Raw genomic sequence first — 13,243 nt, 5'->3', positions numbered from 1 at the left:
GAAGAAAAGGGGAGCAGAGAGAACTAGAACCATGGCACCAGAAGACACATTTGCCAATTTCATAATTTTGCATAATGTTCCCTATCTTTATTTTTAAACTGTGCTTGTATGGTTTATTTTAGAAATGCTTTTGTGCTCTCATACAACTGTGGTGAGTAGGGGGGGGAGGCACTCATATTTTACATTTAAAACCCAAGAAGCACAATTTCTACCTTTCATTTCAGAGGAGAAAAGCATTCACCTAAGGTTCACTGCTGGCTCATGAACTTGCTCAAGGGGTCTGTTAATATGCTTTGGGATGATGGGGAATAAACAAATAAATCATTTACAAAGACTACTTGTTGTGCACATTTTCTTTTTCTATAACTGCATCTGTATTCTGCTTCTCTGTTAGGTTAAGTCACAGTCCAGTCCCCAAATCCCTTAGGTCCAAAATGCAAGGTCCAAGAACCTCCTACTTAGGCGAAACAGCTGCAGGCACCTACACCTTAGGCAGCAATGAAAAACAGAAGGTGAGCCCTACAGCAAGAATTTGGAAGTCTGAGGATGCCCTGACCAGCGGCTGTGCATCCACCCAGAAAATTCTGTGACAGGCTGTGCATGTATGTAGTTCCTAGGGCTTTTTTCAAAGTTTGTCCAAGGTCTTCATCAGCTTCCCCGAGGATTCCAAGAGAAATCCCGTAAGAACAGCATCAGTAAGGCTCTCCTAGTGGCTGGAGGGCTTTCAAGTATATCTGTAATTGAAGACGGAGCACTGTATGTCAAGGGGGAAAATTCACCCACCCCTGCCACTAACCAGTTTCTTAACCTGCAGCAAATCCCCGAAACATTCCATCCCTCAGTTACCACATCTGTGAAAGGAGGATCCTGGAAGCTGAATGATCACTTAGCTTCAAGACTCTTAAAAATGCCAAGATTGTGAGGTACAGCTTCAGCAGACACAGGGAAAGATATCAAAAAGGCCTGCACAAAATCCTGCCTGTTCCCAGAAGAGCTGCTTAAAATATTCGCCACTGCTTTCCTCGGAGGGGTCAAAGATAGAAGCCACCTCTCATTTCCTTCTCTTTCTTCTATTTCAGAAAGCCAAATTTGAAGCTTCACAATAATGCCCTTTCAAGGGATTTGAACTACGAAGTTCATGCAAGAAATATAGGAGCCCTGTAAGGATGCATGAGAAGCTCAAAGGAGTGAAACAGAATTTCTCTAAAGCTTCACTACGAATCATGTAATCGCTGCAGCCACTTGTTTTAGCCAGTATCATCGACATCTGTTAATATACGTAACTGATGACAATTAATTATGGGTGTCGTGAAGATGGATGTTTTAATGTAATCCTAGAAGTCTGGCGCTCAAAAATATTGCTATTACAGGAGAAAAAGTACTTCCCCTCATTCTGTGTCTTTCTTTTGTACTTTGAAGAATAAATGTCTGATTTTCACAAAAGTGCAGGTGAGATGGAAGTCCTCAACCCCTTAGCACTAAACCTTTATCATCACATGAGGCTCAATTTCACTAAAGGCCATTTTTTTTCTTTTTTTAGTTGATACGCTTATATATATTCTGTCATACCCTGGCTAGGCCATGATACCACACATTTTCAATCTAATTATCTGACCCCTTAAGACCAAAGCAAACTTCTATGTCAGTTGCTTGGGGAGCAAATTAAACCTAAGACTTTTCAGAGGCACTTGCTAATAAAGAAGAGAAGTGGATGAAAACTGATCGTGTTTTTACAAGCCATCACCAAATGAATGAGTACAGCTCTCCCGGAGCAGTCAAAAGCCCATTCCACAGAAGGATAAACTGATGTTCAAGGTGACAAATCAAAAGTCATAAGTAAGAAGTCAGACTTACATGACTTGGACAACCCAACTTCACTATCACTTCCTTCTCTAAAACCCTGAAGGACACTAGCATTGAATTTGAGTTCTGCATCTCAGATATGCATGACAGACTTAGAGAAAGCAACAGAGAGCAAAGGAGCGGCTCTTCGTTCTGAGCCCAACACGCAGTTGCTGGCTGCGCATTTCTCACGGTGTTTCAGGGCTCAGTCTTTATCTGCATGTGTTTCAAAGGCAACACTAAAAGGCGATGATGTTTGCAAGCACTGTTACTCAGTGATCAAGAGTTCTGACAATCCGGGGAGAGGAAGGAGTTAAAACTCCAGGTAGACCAGGCTAATGAACATAAACGTTCCACAGCAGCATCCCGTCCTACTGAGCAAGGTTAGAGCTGGAAAGTATGCAAAAGGGGAACATGAAAAACATCCAGAAGTGCCTCTGCTAAAGAAATCCCTGCTCAGGAGAAAGAGCAAAAAACTTGGTTTCCTAACTAAATGCCACTTTTCAGATGAGACCCAATCCTGAGGGCCTGACCCCTTGTGGTCTCTAAACATAAACCAAAACAAGAGTGTGGGTGTCAGATTTCCTGGCCCGATCCCAAAGAGGTCAAAAATTAGTTACATTTAATTGGCAAAAATTAGAGGTTCTAGGAAACCAACCCTTCCTTCCTTCATTTCCAAGCTCTAGAAAAAGCTTCAGTGGAGAATGTAGAGATTTAATACTTATTTGGAGGAATAAGAAGGTAAAGAAGATGATTGTTCTATTGCATTGAGGGTGTTTCCCAAAGAAATGTGCAATTCAGATTTCCTAAACTGAGAACTCAGCTCCAGCCGCTCTGGAAGAATGAGGACCACCGAGACCTCTGCACAAAATTCAGTGAGAATGCTTTAGAAGACACTGAAGGGTTAGACTTCATTGCGAGTTACTCCACCATAAGCCAGACAAAGAAATTCCTGAAAGGCTACAAGCATTTTTTTCTTACAAGCACCCAAAGGAACAGGTCAATGTAAATGTCGTGGAAACAAAGCAGTTTATTACTAACCATAGTTTGTTTCCCTTGTGAGAAAATTTTAATCCATTGCAATTGCACCCAACATCCACACACAACTGCCCCTGAAGAAGGGGGAAATACAGATTTCATAATTGACCCTAGCCTCGGGCTTTCTCTTATACTTGGAAAGCAAGAGGTGTTGGGGGTTGGGGAATTCGAGTGTTTGATACTTTCTTTTTCACTGTCTGTGATCGAGGATAGGAGGACTTTAATTTCCCTTCCAATCACTCCTACGGAGGCCTGAGTGTCTGAGGAAATCCACAGACAACAATCAAACCTTTCATTTTCAGGGCTGCTTCCCACCATAGCCCTTCCTGTGCCACTCAGGTCTGCGAAGCGTTTCCCCTATTCTGCATTTCATGAATCAATTGCAAAATCCGCCAACCTCTGCCAGTTCCTCTTGTACTCAGCTGAGAGGTTCCCCTTCCTTCCCTGGGTAGCACAAGGCTGCTCGGGTTTTTAACTGGCGTAACGTGGAAATGCACTGTAGGAGCTCACTAACTCTTTCACAGCCAGATGCAAGTGAGAGTCTGGGGCTCCGACCCCACCGACTTGGGAACTGGCCCGCCAAAGCTCAGGTTAAAGCAGATTTGTGGAAACTAGCTTTGACCCCCAAATCCCGTGTGTCAGTTACTGTTCCTGGAAGGAAAAGGAAGAGAAAGAAGGGCTACAAAGTATCCAACTCAGTTACTTAGCAACTAGACAAAACTTGCCTCACTGCTGAGGGTAAGGAGGCATCTCATGCCCATTCAAAGAGTAAGTCTCCGATTTACATGCAAATAATAAAGACAAAAGGGAAAGGAAAATCTAAATTAGCAACTGGAGTTTACAGCAGTGGGGCGGAGGCCCAGATTTTAAAAACAGCTTCTCCCTAGGAAGGAGACAGGATACAAACATACACATGAATGAATGAATGAGTGAATGAGTGAATGAATGAAAGAAAGAAAGATCACAGGCCTAGATCAGCTTGAGGTATCCCTTCACAGAGGCCAATGCCCCGAAGGGTAGGGGAGAGACAGGCACTGAAAGTTTAGTAGCTAAAATTAAAACACTTGCAGCGCTAACACAAATTTAAGGCTTACAGAAATTTGACAACTGGAGGCTGGGAAATCCCCGGGGAAAACATTACCCCCCCCCCCCCCACCCCGATCGTGAGAAAAACAAATAAAGCATCAATCTTGGGATGGAAGGTCTCCAGACTGTGGGTGGATTTACAGCCTCTTCGGGGTCCCTAGACCTCCTCACAAACACCCTCCCGCACCCACTAAAGAAGCGGTCTCCAAACTTGGAGCAAACCCACACCTTTCATAGGAGACACATGGCCCTGAAGGGTTTCCAAGCAAGAGGGAGACACGGGCGCCTACTTGGCCCACGAAAGTGCTCCGGGCTTTTCCGTTGGCCCGAGGAGATCCAACTCTGGGTCCCCAGCTCCTAGCCACACGCCAGAACCAGGCTGCTCAGTCCCAGGCTGAGAGAGGGCCCCTCGGCCGCGCCCCATCCCCCAACCTCACACCTGGCCCAGGTGGGCAGGGCCCAGGGTGACCGGCAGAGGCCCGCCAGCCGAGCCACTTACTTCTCATACTCCGTGTTGTCTCTGTCACAGCGAGAATCCTTGTGCTTTTGCCAGTCTTTGCCATGCTTGCAGGTGGTGAGGAGCACCACGTCCTCCCCGTTATGGACGTGATATAAGGCATTCCTGGTGTCTGACCCTATCCCTGTCAGGTACCTCTTCCCCTTGAATACCAGCATATACTTCCTGAGAGGAGGGATGGTGTTAAACTTCAAAAACCCCCTCTCCCCTCCTGTCCTGGGATGATCCTTAGAAAAGAGGGGGATGGAAACATCAAAGTTGGGTCGGAAGTTTTCAGTACTGATGCTGGCTTTGGCCAGCATCGCCTGGCCGATATCAAACCCCACGTCCTCGGTGTAGTCAGGCCAAGTGCCGGAATATAAATTAAAAATTAAATGATTCCTACCATTGTTCCATAAGTGGAGACTCTGCACTTTGGATCTCAAATTGTGCACATACTGAGGTGACAGCTGGTCTCTGTCTAAAGTATCCAGACTCAGGACAAAGAGGCACGCCTGGCTGGGGTCCGAGGTGTAGAACCTGGAGCCCTCGATGGCCGCTAGAATGTTTTGGTAACTTTCGGCGATTTTCTCCCCTTTTTGCTGCGGGTACACGTAGACTTTGAAGCCGTTTTTCTTGCAAAGGGTGAAATCGAAGCAGGACTCCATGCGGCACTTCTTGCCTTTGTAGATGCTCGAGTTGGCGTCTCGCTTCTGCCGGGGGGATATGTGCACGCTGGAATCCTCGTTTTCCAATTGATCCCAAGGAACGAAGGGGCGCAGAGCGTCCGGGAAGCGGGGCCAGAAATGATCCGGACTCGGGTGGTGCAAGCCATTCCGACCGCTGTGCTCTTCTCTCCGGCTGTGGCTCCTTGATGCCCTAAACTGCAAGCCTCCGAAATAAAACAAAAGGGCGAGACAAGAGCCAGCTGAGAGCAGGATGAAATAGCGTTTTTTGGCCTGCATGTGTCCTGCCTGGGTCAAGAGGATTGTAAATAAACACAAGAATCACCCAAGTTTCCCAATCAACACTTTCAGCTCCAGTCCGCCATCTTCCCGCCTGTAAAGACTTCAAACTCTCCGCTCCCACCTTCTCTGGATGCCTTTCCCCAAGCCGTGGACTGATCCAGCGCATGTGGGCGATTTCTTTAACTTTCTCCCCTTCGGTCTTTCATCTTTGGGTTGCACAATGGACGGGAGAAAGCGGGGCTGAATATTTCTCACCCCGGGCGGGCGAGCAGCGGACTGTAATTTTCTTGCATGCAACAAGACGGAGGAAAAGAAAGAGAGGGGGGAAAAAAAAAGCTCCCGATGCCCAATCAATGGCAAGACGAAGTGATTTCCTTGCCTCTCGGATTCCTCTCGGCAGCGTGGAAAACGAGCCCCGGGAAAGCAACTTCAACTCATCCACACTCCCGTGCAGAGCACTCCGGTTCCAACAAGTCAGCCGATCCCCGGGTTCAGCCGGCTAGTGCATCTTGCAGCTGGGGCGCCGTAACCTCACAAATCCCTGCATCTCTCTTTATTCCCTTCTGCAGCGGCTCCAAGACTCCGGCGGTGTTTACTCCTGCGCTCGCGGGGCCGGCCCCCGGGACGCGCGGCGGCCCGGCTGGAGGCGGCGGCGGCGGCGCTGGGTGACGGCGGCGGCGCGTCCTCCCCGCGGGCAGTGCCGGCCCCGAGCGGCGCTTCGCAGGCCCCCGCGCGATCGCCGCCGACCGCCGCGTTCGGTCGCCGAATGTTACCCGGTTCTGAATGTTACACTTACACATTCCATTCCCGACACGACAGCGCTGACCTCATCCATCCACGCAGCCCGCGCTTCCATTGGCCGAGCGTCACGTCCGGGGGGGGCGGTGCTTCCGCTGCGCCCATTCATAACCCCCGGCCGCCGGCAGAGGCGCCGGCGCGGCGCGGGGGCGCGGGGAGCCTGGGGCGTCTCGGCCGCGGTCGGCGGGCGGAGCGCGGGGCGGCCCGGTGCGAGCCCCGCGGCCCAGAGGGCGCCCGGGCCGGTACGCGGGCCTGGGCCGCACCGCCTGCAGCCGCCACGCCGGGAGCCAGCGCCGCCCAGAGGCGCCCGAGGGCGCGCGGCCGCCGGCGAGGCAGGGACCGGCCGGCTCTCCCCGGGCGCCCCCGTGAATCCCGTCTTCTCGGCTGCCTGCCGGGAACGCCTCCCCGGGCAGGCGGCAGGGAGTGTGCGGGTTCCTGGGGAAGGATGCTCGAAAATGGAGCGGTGAGGCGAGCCCGAGGGATGGGGGAGGAAAGAAAGACTTCAAAGAACGCGACCGCTGACCAGAAGGAAGTCTCTCCCCGCCCACCTTCGACCCTCTGAGGACCAGTATTTTAATTTCTTACCAAGCGTTTAAACAGGTCCCTTATTCCCTACATAGCCCATCTTTGCTTTTTCTGTCCCCAGAGACACACCCCAATCCCCCCCCCCGAAAAAAATAAAGAGGAAATCTTATAATCAAGAGGAGTAGTTGCAATTCATGTCTGTTTCTGTGCTGAGAAAGGACATCTATTCTAAATTCTCATTACATGCACATCCTTTCCTTGCTTCCTGAAGCCCCTAGTCTATTCTGTAGAGAGCTTCCAAGAGATCCAATCACAGTGAAAAGAAGATTTTCTAATGGTTAAAGAGAAACTGGTAAATTTAAGCTGGTTCCAGTCCCTAACGTGATGTTCTCTTTTTGTAGCGGTGGGGTGGTGGTTTCTAAGGAGATGTCTCTTAGGAATGGATGACTAGTAGAACTGCCAACTGTCCCAGCTGTACAAGGGGAACTTGAGGCAGGAAATGACCTTATTTCCAGTTAGTGCAAGATGGTTGGTCCTTCTTTGGACTGCCCTCCCACACTGCAGCCCCAAGCTCCAGCTGCCCCCAGGGAACTTCATTAGCTCAGATAAAGACCTGCAGCCTCTGGAAGGTGTCCTCCAGGCCCACAAAGATGTGCTAGGTCCCAAACAAGGTTTCTGGTCAAAGCCACGCTTCCGGGCCTCAGAGCCCGATTTCTGCTTTACAGAGAACATCTCCCACCCACCTTCTTCCCTCGCTGAAGTCTGCAGGGTCTGGCCAAGCAGGACAAACAGTTGCCTAGGGCAGCAAGCTGTTTAGTGATTGTTTATTATGGGAGTGACTGAGAGCTAGGGACAGACACTTCCCAGCTTCCCTCAGGCTGCAAAAAAACTCCAGCAGGGCGTGGACGAAGGGCATGGTTATAACAAGGCAGGGTGAAATGATCCAGTGGAAAATTTTAGACATTTGTTGTTTTAGATTTGTTTTAATAAAGGGGGGAAGGGGGCATGGGTGGGACATTACTGTACATTCCCAAAGCCTCTCCCTATTTCTGATGAGCTAGCTTTTCCAGATTTGATCTGTACCCCCTGCACAATTCGGAGAGGCCTGGGACAGAAATGAGGGTCCAGTCATCTTCCAAATATGATGACAACGATGCAGATAAATGCAGTGATTGAAACCACATGTGACCCTCGGTTCTCTCCAGCCTAGAGTTGGGAGCCTGAGAGCAACCATCCAAGGCAGGGATCCTTCTGTTGAGATCAGGATGCGGATTATCTGGGCCCTATGAGAAGTTGGCATGTGGAGATTTTAGCTCCTCTATATCCTACCAGTCGTCCTATGTGACCTTAGGAGGAGCCAGCTACCATTCTTATTCTTTCGCATTCTCTTCCTGCTTTGGCACACGTTTCTAGTCTTGCCTGACCATTGCCGATCCCCTCATCCCATGTTCCAGGGTTACCCAGCCCCACTGTCTGTTTCACAATGGCGTATGTTGTGAGAAATGTTCGGGTACTGAAAATTGAAGAAAACTTGGATTCAGATCCCAAATCTGCCATTTACTAGTGCCTTGGGCATGTGGCCTAATCTCACTGAACCTGTTTCTCATTTAAAAAGTCAGAATAATTAACATTTTTTTTTTTTTTTGCCAGCCTCTTTGAATTTGTAAACTGTAAATTGTTCCACACATGTAACATTTTTTGCCTAAGTTCCACATTTCAAAATCCAACTGAAATCTAAAGTAGCCCCTGAAAATGGCATCATCATTACATCTCCCTGTTTTATTTTCTCCCTAGCCCCTTTCATTAGCTGAAATCTTTTATTTGTTCATTTGTTTACTGTCTGTGTTTCTTCACTGTAAGAGAAGCTGCCTGAGAGCAGGGGCCCTGTCTGTCTTACTCCTGAATCCCTAAAGGCTCGGGGTAGTTCCTGGCACGTAGGTGCAGCTCAATCACCGATGTGAATGATGAATGAATTACTAAAATTCAACCTCACCACTTGAGCATGCTTGAAAGGAAAGCCCGCCCCGCCCCACCTCGGCAGGACTAAGTCTCTTGTTCACAACAGAAATATTACTAACCAGGAGTATCTTAAGAGAGGGCAAATCCGTGCATCATAAACCCTCCAACATTGTATGTCAGATGGTGTAATGCCTCTCTGGTCAAAGCCCTTAAGGCATCTCTGTCTCTGAATAAGAGCCTAAGCCCTCACGATGACCTGTAAGCTCCTTTAGGATCTTCTCTGTCTTTCATCTCCTCCCCAGATGCCTCTCACCTCATTTTCCTGCCAGTAACACTCCCCCCATCCCAATCTTCCCTTTCTTCTCCAGCCAGATTGGTTTCCTTGCTGTTTCTCATATGTACCCAACATGGTCCTGCCTCAAGGCCTTTGCACATCTTCACCTCTGCCAGTCTGCCCCCAGTATCACATGACACACTCCATCACTGCTTTTCAGTCTCTTTTCAAATGCCACTTTACTGTTGAGGCCACCTCTGACCTCCCTAAGTAAAACAGCAATCCCTCCCTCATTTTCCTACCCTGTCACCCCACTTTATTTTTTTTTCCTTAATGGTAATCAACATCTACCATACTATATGTTGATTGTTAATTTATCATTTATCCGTTGTATCTAGAATATGAGCTCCATGAGGCAACGATGTGGTCTTTTCTCTTTCATATCCCCAGGACCTACAACAATGCTCATCACTAAGTATTTGTTGAAGTAACGAATTTGAACCCATTGTCTATAGAGCAAACAGAGAATGTTCAAGGCTAGAGTTCTATTACAAAACACACACACACACACACACACACACACACACACACATCCCTACAGCTATCCCACTGTTCAAGTCTTGCTTAATTTCCTCTTCCAGGAATAATTCTTTCCCACAGGTGAAAACAGCATGGCACACATGAAACCCAGAAGATGGGGATTCTCATCTTGGTTCTGTCACTTACTCTATAACCTTGAATGAGTCCCTTCACTTCTCTAAGCTTTGGATTCTCATTGGTAAAATCAGGAGTAACTGTATGTTTGTATATATATATCATGCTCAGCTCAGTGGACCACTGTGAGAATCAAATGAGAACAAATGGATAATGTATGAGAAAGCTCTCTGCAGCCCACAAAGCACATAGCAAATGCAAGGTCTGGTCATCACACTCTTGGACAGATATGGACACAAGTGCATGAGATCATGTTTCCATGCTGACAGCATTAAATACATGAAATATCACCTACCAAACACAACAATTTCCAGATGCTTTATAGACTCTGGAATGGTCATTGACTGTTGTAAGCAAAGAGGAAAAGGGAAGAAGGAAAACTCACCAATGGACAAAAAGAAGATGTTTTAAATGTATAAAGCACCAAAGGCATAAATGCTTTTCAAGGGTCTATAATTATATTTGCCATAAGAGACAATAATTGACTCCAAAATGGGAAAACAAACTAAAATACTGAATTTAACAAATATTTATATTCTGTAAAATGTAACTGTAAGGTTGAGGGGTAAGGCAATCCAATCTTCATATAGTTATATACTTTTTTTTTTTTTAATTTGATGTGGGCACCAAAACATATCATGTTTTGGTGATGTGTGATGGTGTCTCTGACAGTAAGTATACTTGGCAGGCTGGAGTCCCTCCTGGGTACATGCTGACTGCCTGGTTGCAGAAGACAGAAAAGACCAAAATGGCTGAAAAGAGTTGGGACATTGTGAAGGAGTGGAAAGATTCCCAACCAGGAACCAGGAGCCAGGAAACTCAGGGAAACCTGGAGCATATTGTTTCTGAATATCAGGCCTTGAGGGTTCTACCTGGAAAGCACAGAGTAGGACTCGGTGATACCTTTCCACCTGAAACAAACATGCCCTGTTTAGACCAAGGGGGTGGAGAAGGGATGGACTGGGGAGGGAGGAAGTGGCAACCTGGCTGAAAAGGGAAGGAAAACTGAAGCGGAAGCGAGAGGCCCCATCAGGCCTCTGTAGGGCAGGGCAGCCAAGCAGGAAAACTGACCAAAGGCCAAACAAGGGCAATTCTCCCACGGGTGTGTTAAATCCTGAACCAGCTGCTTTATATACGTGGTCTCTGTAATCTCACAAGGTTTCCAGGGCACGAGTACTATCCTTATTCTCTGTCACAAATGAGAAAACAAAAACTCAATCTTGGGAAGGGACTCCTGGCCCTCCCTCCCTCTCCCTCCCTTCCTCCCTCCCTCCCTTCCTTCCTTCCTTCCTTCCTTCCTTCCTTCCTTCCTTCCTTCCTTCTTTTCCTCCCTTCCTTCCTTCCTTCCTTCCTTCCTTCCTTCCTTCCTTCCTTCCTTCTTTTCCTCCCTCCCTTCCTTCCTTCACTGAACAAATATTTTTGAGCATCTATTCTGTATAAGGCATAGTGCCAGACACAGGCAGAATTCTCTGTTGCAGGGGGCTGGCCTGTGCACTGCAGGATGTTTAGCCACATCCTATCCTCTACCAAACAGGTGCCAATAGCAGTCCCAGCCCCACCTGGATCTCTGGTTGACACCAAAAACACCTCTAGACATGGCTAAATGCCCGTAGGAGGCAAAATCACCTAATCTAGTTAGATGACTTACCCAAGGTCAGGTGATTTTCAAGTGGAGAATTTAGAATTTGACATTCATCGTCTGACTCCATCCCTGGGCTCTGCCACAATACTTCAGCTCCTGTACAGAGTCTAATTTATCTCCTTTCTATAAGTCAGCCTGGTTGAAAAAATCTCACAGACGTTAATTTAAGAAACTTTTATTATGAACTTCTTATGTACATACAAGGCATGCTTCTAGATACTTGGGATCCAGGGTATAAAAAGTAGATAAGGTGTCTCCTCTCATTCTGAGGGGGGACATAGTAAGAGAGCAAATAAATAAATAGGCCAGATAATTTCAAATAGTTCTAATTAAAGGATTATGGCATTGAGTAGGATGAAGGAGAGCAGGGAAACTCACTTTAAGTAGGTGGCTGGTGGAAGTCTCTCTGAGGAGCTAGCATTTCAGCTGACATCTCGTTGATGAGGAAAGAGCCCTGGGAAGAGTGTACCAGGGAAAGTGTCAGGCTGGTACAAAGGTCTGGAGGCAGAAGTGCGTTTGAAAAATTAGAGGTGGAGGGGTGCCTGGGTGGCGCAGTCGGTTAAGCGTCCGACTTCAGCCAGGTCACGATCTTGCGGTCCGTGAGTTCGAGCCCCGCGTTGGGCTCTGGGCTGACAGCTCAGAGCCTGGAGCCTGTTTCTGATTCTGTGTCTCCCTCTCTCTCTGCCCCTCCCCCGTTCATGCTCTGTCTCTCTCTGTCCCAAAAATAAATAAACTTTGAAAAAAAAGAAAAAAAAAAAGAAAAATTAGAGGTGGTTTTCAAACTTCAGCAGTCACCAGAATCACCAGATGGGTTGGTGAAAACATGGATGGATGGGGCCTGCCCCCAGAGTTTTCTGATCCAGTAGATCTGGGGGTACGACCCCAAGAATGTGCCTTTCCAACAGCTTCGCAGGTGATGCTGATGCTGCAGATCCAGGGACCACACTTTGAGAACGACTGAGAGCATCAGCAGAAAGGCTACTGTTTTGGGAGTGTGCTGAGTGCAGGGAAGAGGGTCTCGAGATAACATCAGAGAAGTTGCAGGAAATTGAGCATGCCCTGGCACCGCAGGTGGGTGAAGTGTTGGCATTTTATTTTCTGTGGGGTGGGTAGGCCTTGGAGACTTTCAGCAGGGGAGTAATAGGATGTGACTTCCGTTTTTCACAGCTCCCTCTAGCTGACAGTATGGCAAAAGTGGAAGCAGGAAGGCAAGTTGGTGTATCTAGTACATATTTTCGAAAGTCTTTATTCCTCAGCATAACAACTATTGCAAACCAGGATAGCAAACCAGGAAGGGAAGGAGAACTTCAAGTCTTGTGTTCATGACCCAGAAATGATGACAATCAGAGTTGAGCCATAAGGTATAGTCACTGGACATTCAGCCTGTGATTCCTAATTAGGCAAGATAGCTTGCCTTAGTATATATCAAAACTGCATGTTTAAATTGAGAATTCTTTTTATGAGAATAAAACTCCAGTGCTTGATATGCTGATGTTCTCTCTATGATGTTAACATAGAGTTGATACAGTCCAAGCCATATATATTTATATTTAACTGTGTCTGTTGTACGTGTTTAACAACTTGGAACTGCTATTCCCAGTGACAGGACATCGTCTTGCTGGTGATGCTTTCTGAGGGACAAAGAGTGACCAAGATGTTGCCCTTATGGAAGTCTGGATGCCATCCTAGGAGTCTTATAAAAGTTTTACTGACCCCTGGTGGAAGACACAAACATTCTGCCCTGCTAGCTTGTCTTGGTAACTTCTGTTTTCTCCAAAGACTTTCATCCCTTTAGCAATGCATGGCCTTCTACAGACTCAAACCTCAGGCATAAAACCTCAGGCGTAAAACAAGACATGGGAAGAAATGATCACAATAAATCTGGCTCTATGGTGTAATTT

The 13,243-nt window shown here is 47.4% G+C and overlaps 1 protein-coding gene across 1 annotated transcript in view; it reads right to left on the bottom strand.

Annotated features, from left to right (window-relative positions):
• Positions 1-6,264, bottom strand: part of EXT1 (exostosin glycosyltransferase 1) — a 287,950-nt gene extending 281,686 nt beyond the window's left edge. The window contains exon 1 of the mRNA XM_045453851.1: positions 4,466-6,264. Within this exon, the coding sequence (XP_045309807.1) occupies positions 4,466-5,427 (962 nt within the window). The 5' untranslated portion in view covers positions 5,428-6,264. The remainder of the gene's footprint in view (positions 1-4,465) is intronic.
• Between the last annotated feature and the right edge of the window lie 6,979 nt (positions 6,265-13,243).

The sequence above is a fragment of the Leopardus geoffroyi genome, chromosome C3 (genome assembly GCF_018350155.1).
Source record: "Leopardus geoffroyi isolate Oge1 chromosome C3, O.geoffroyi_Oge1_pat1.0, whole genome shotgun sequence".
In the NCBI taxonomy this organism is placed as follows: domain Eukaryota; kingdom Metazoa; phylum Chordata; class Mammalia; order Carnivora; family Felidae; genus Leopardus; species Leopardus geoffroyi.
Note: the sequence above shows the minus strand (reverse complement) of the source record. Positions and strands in the feature narration are given on the sequence as shown.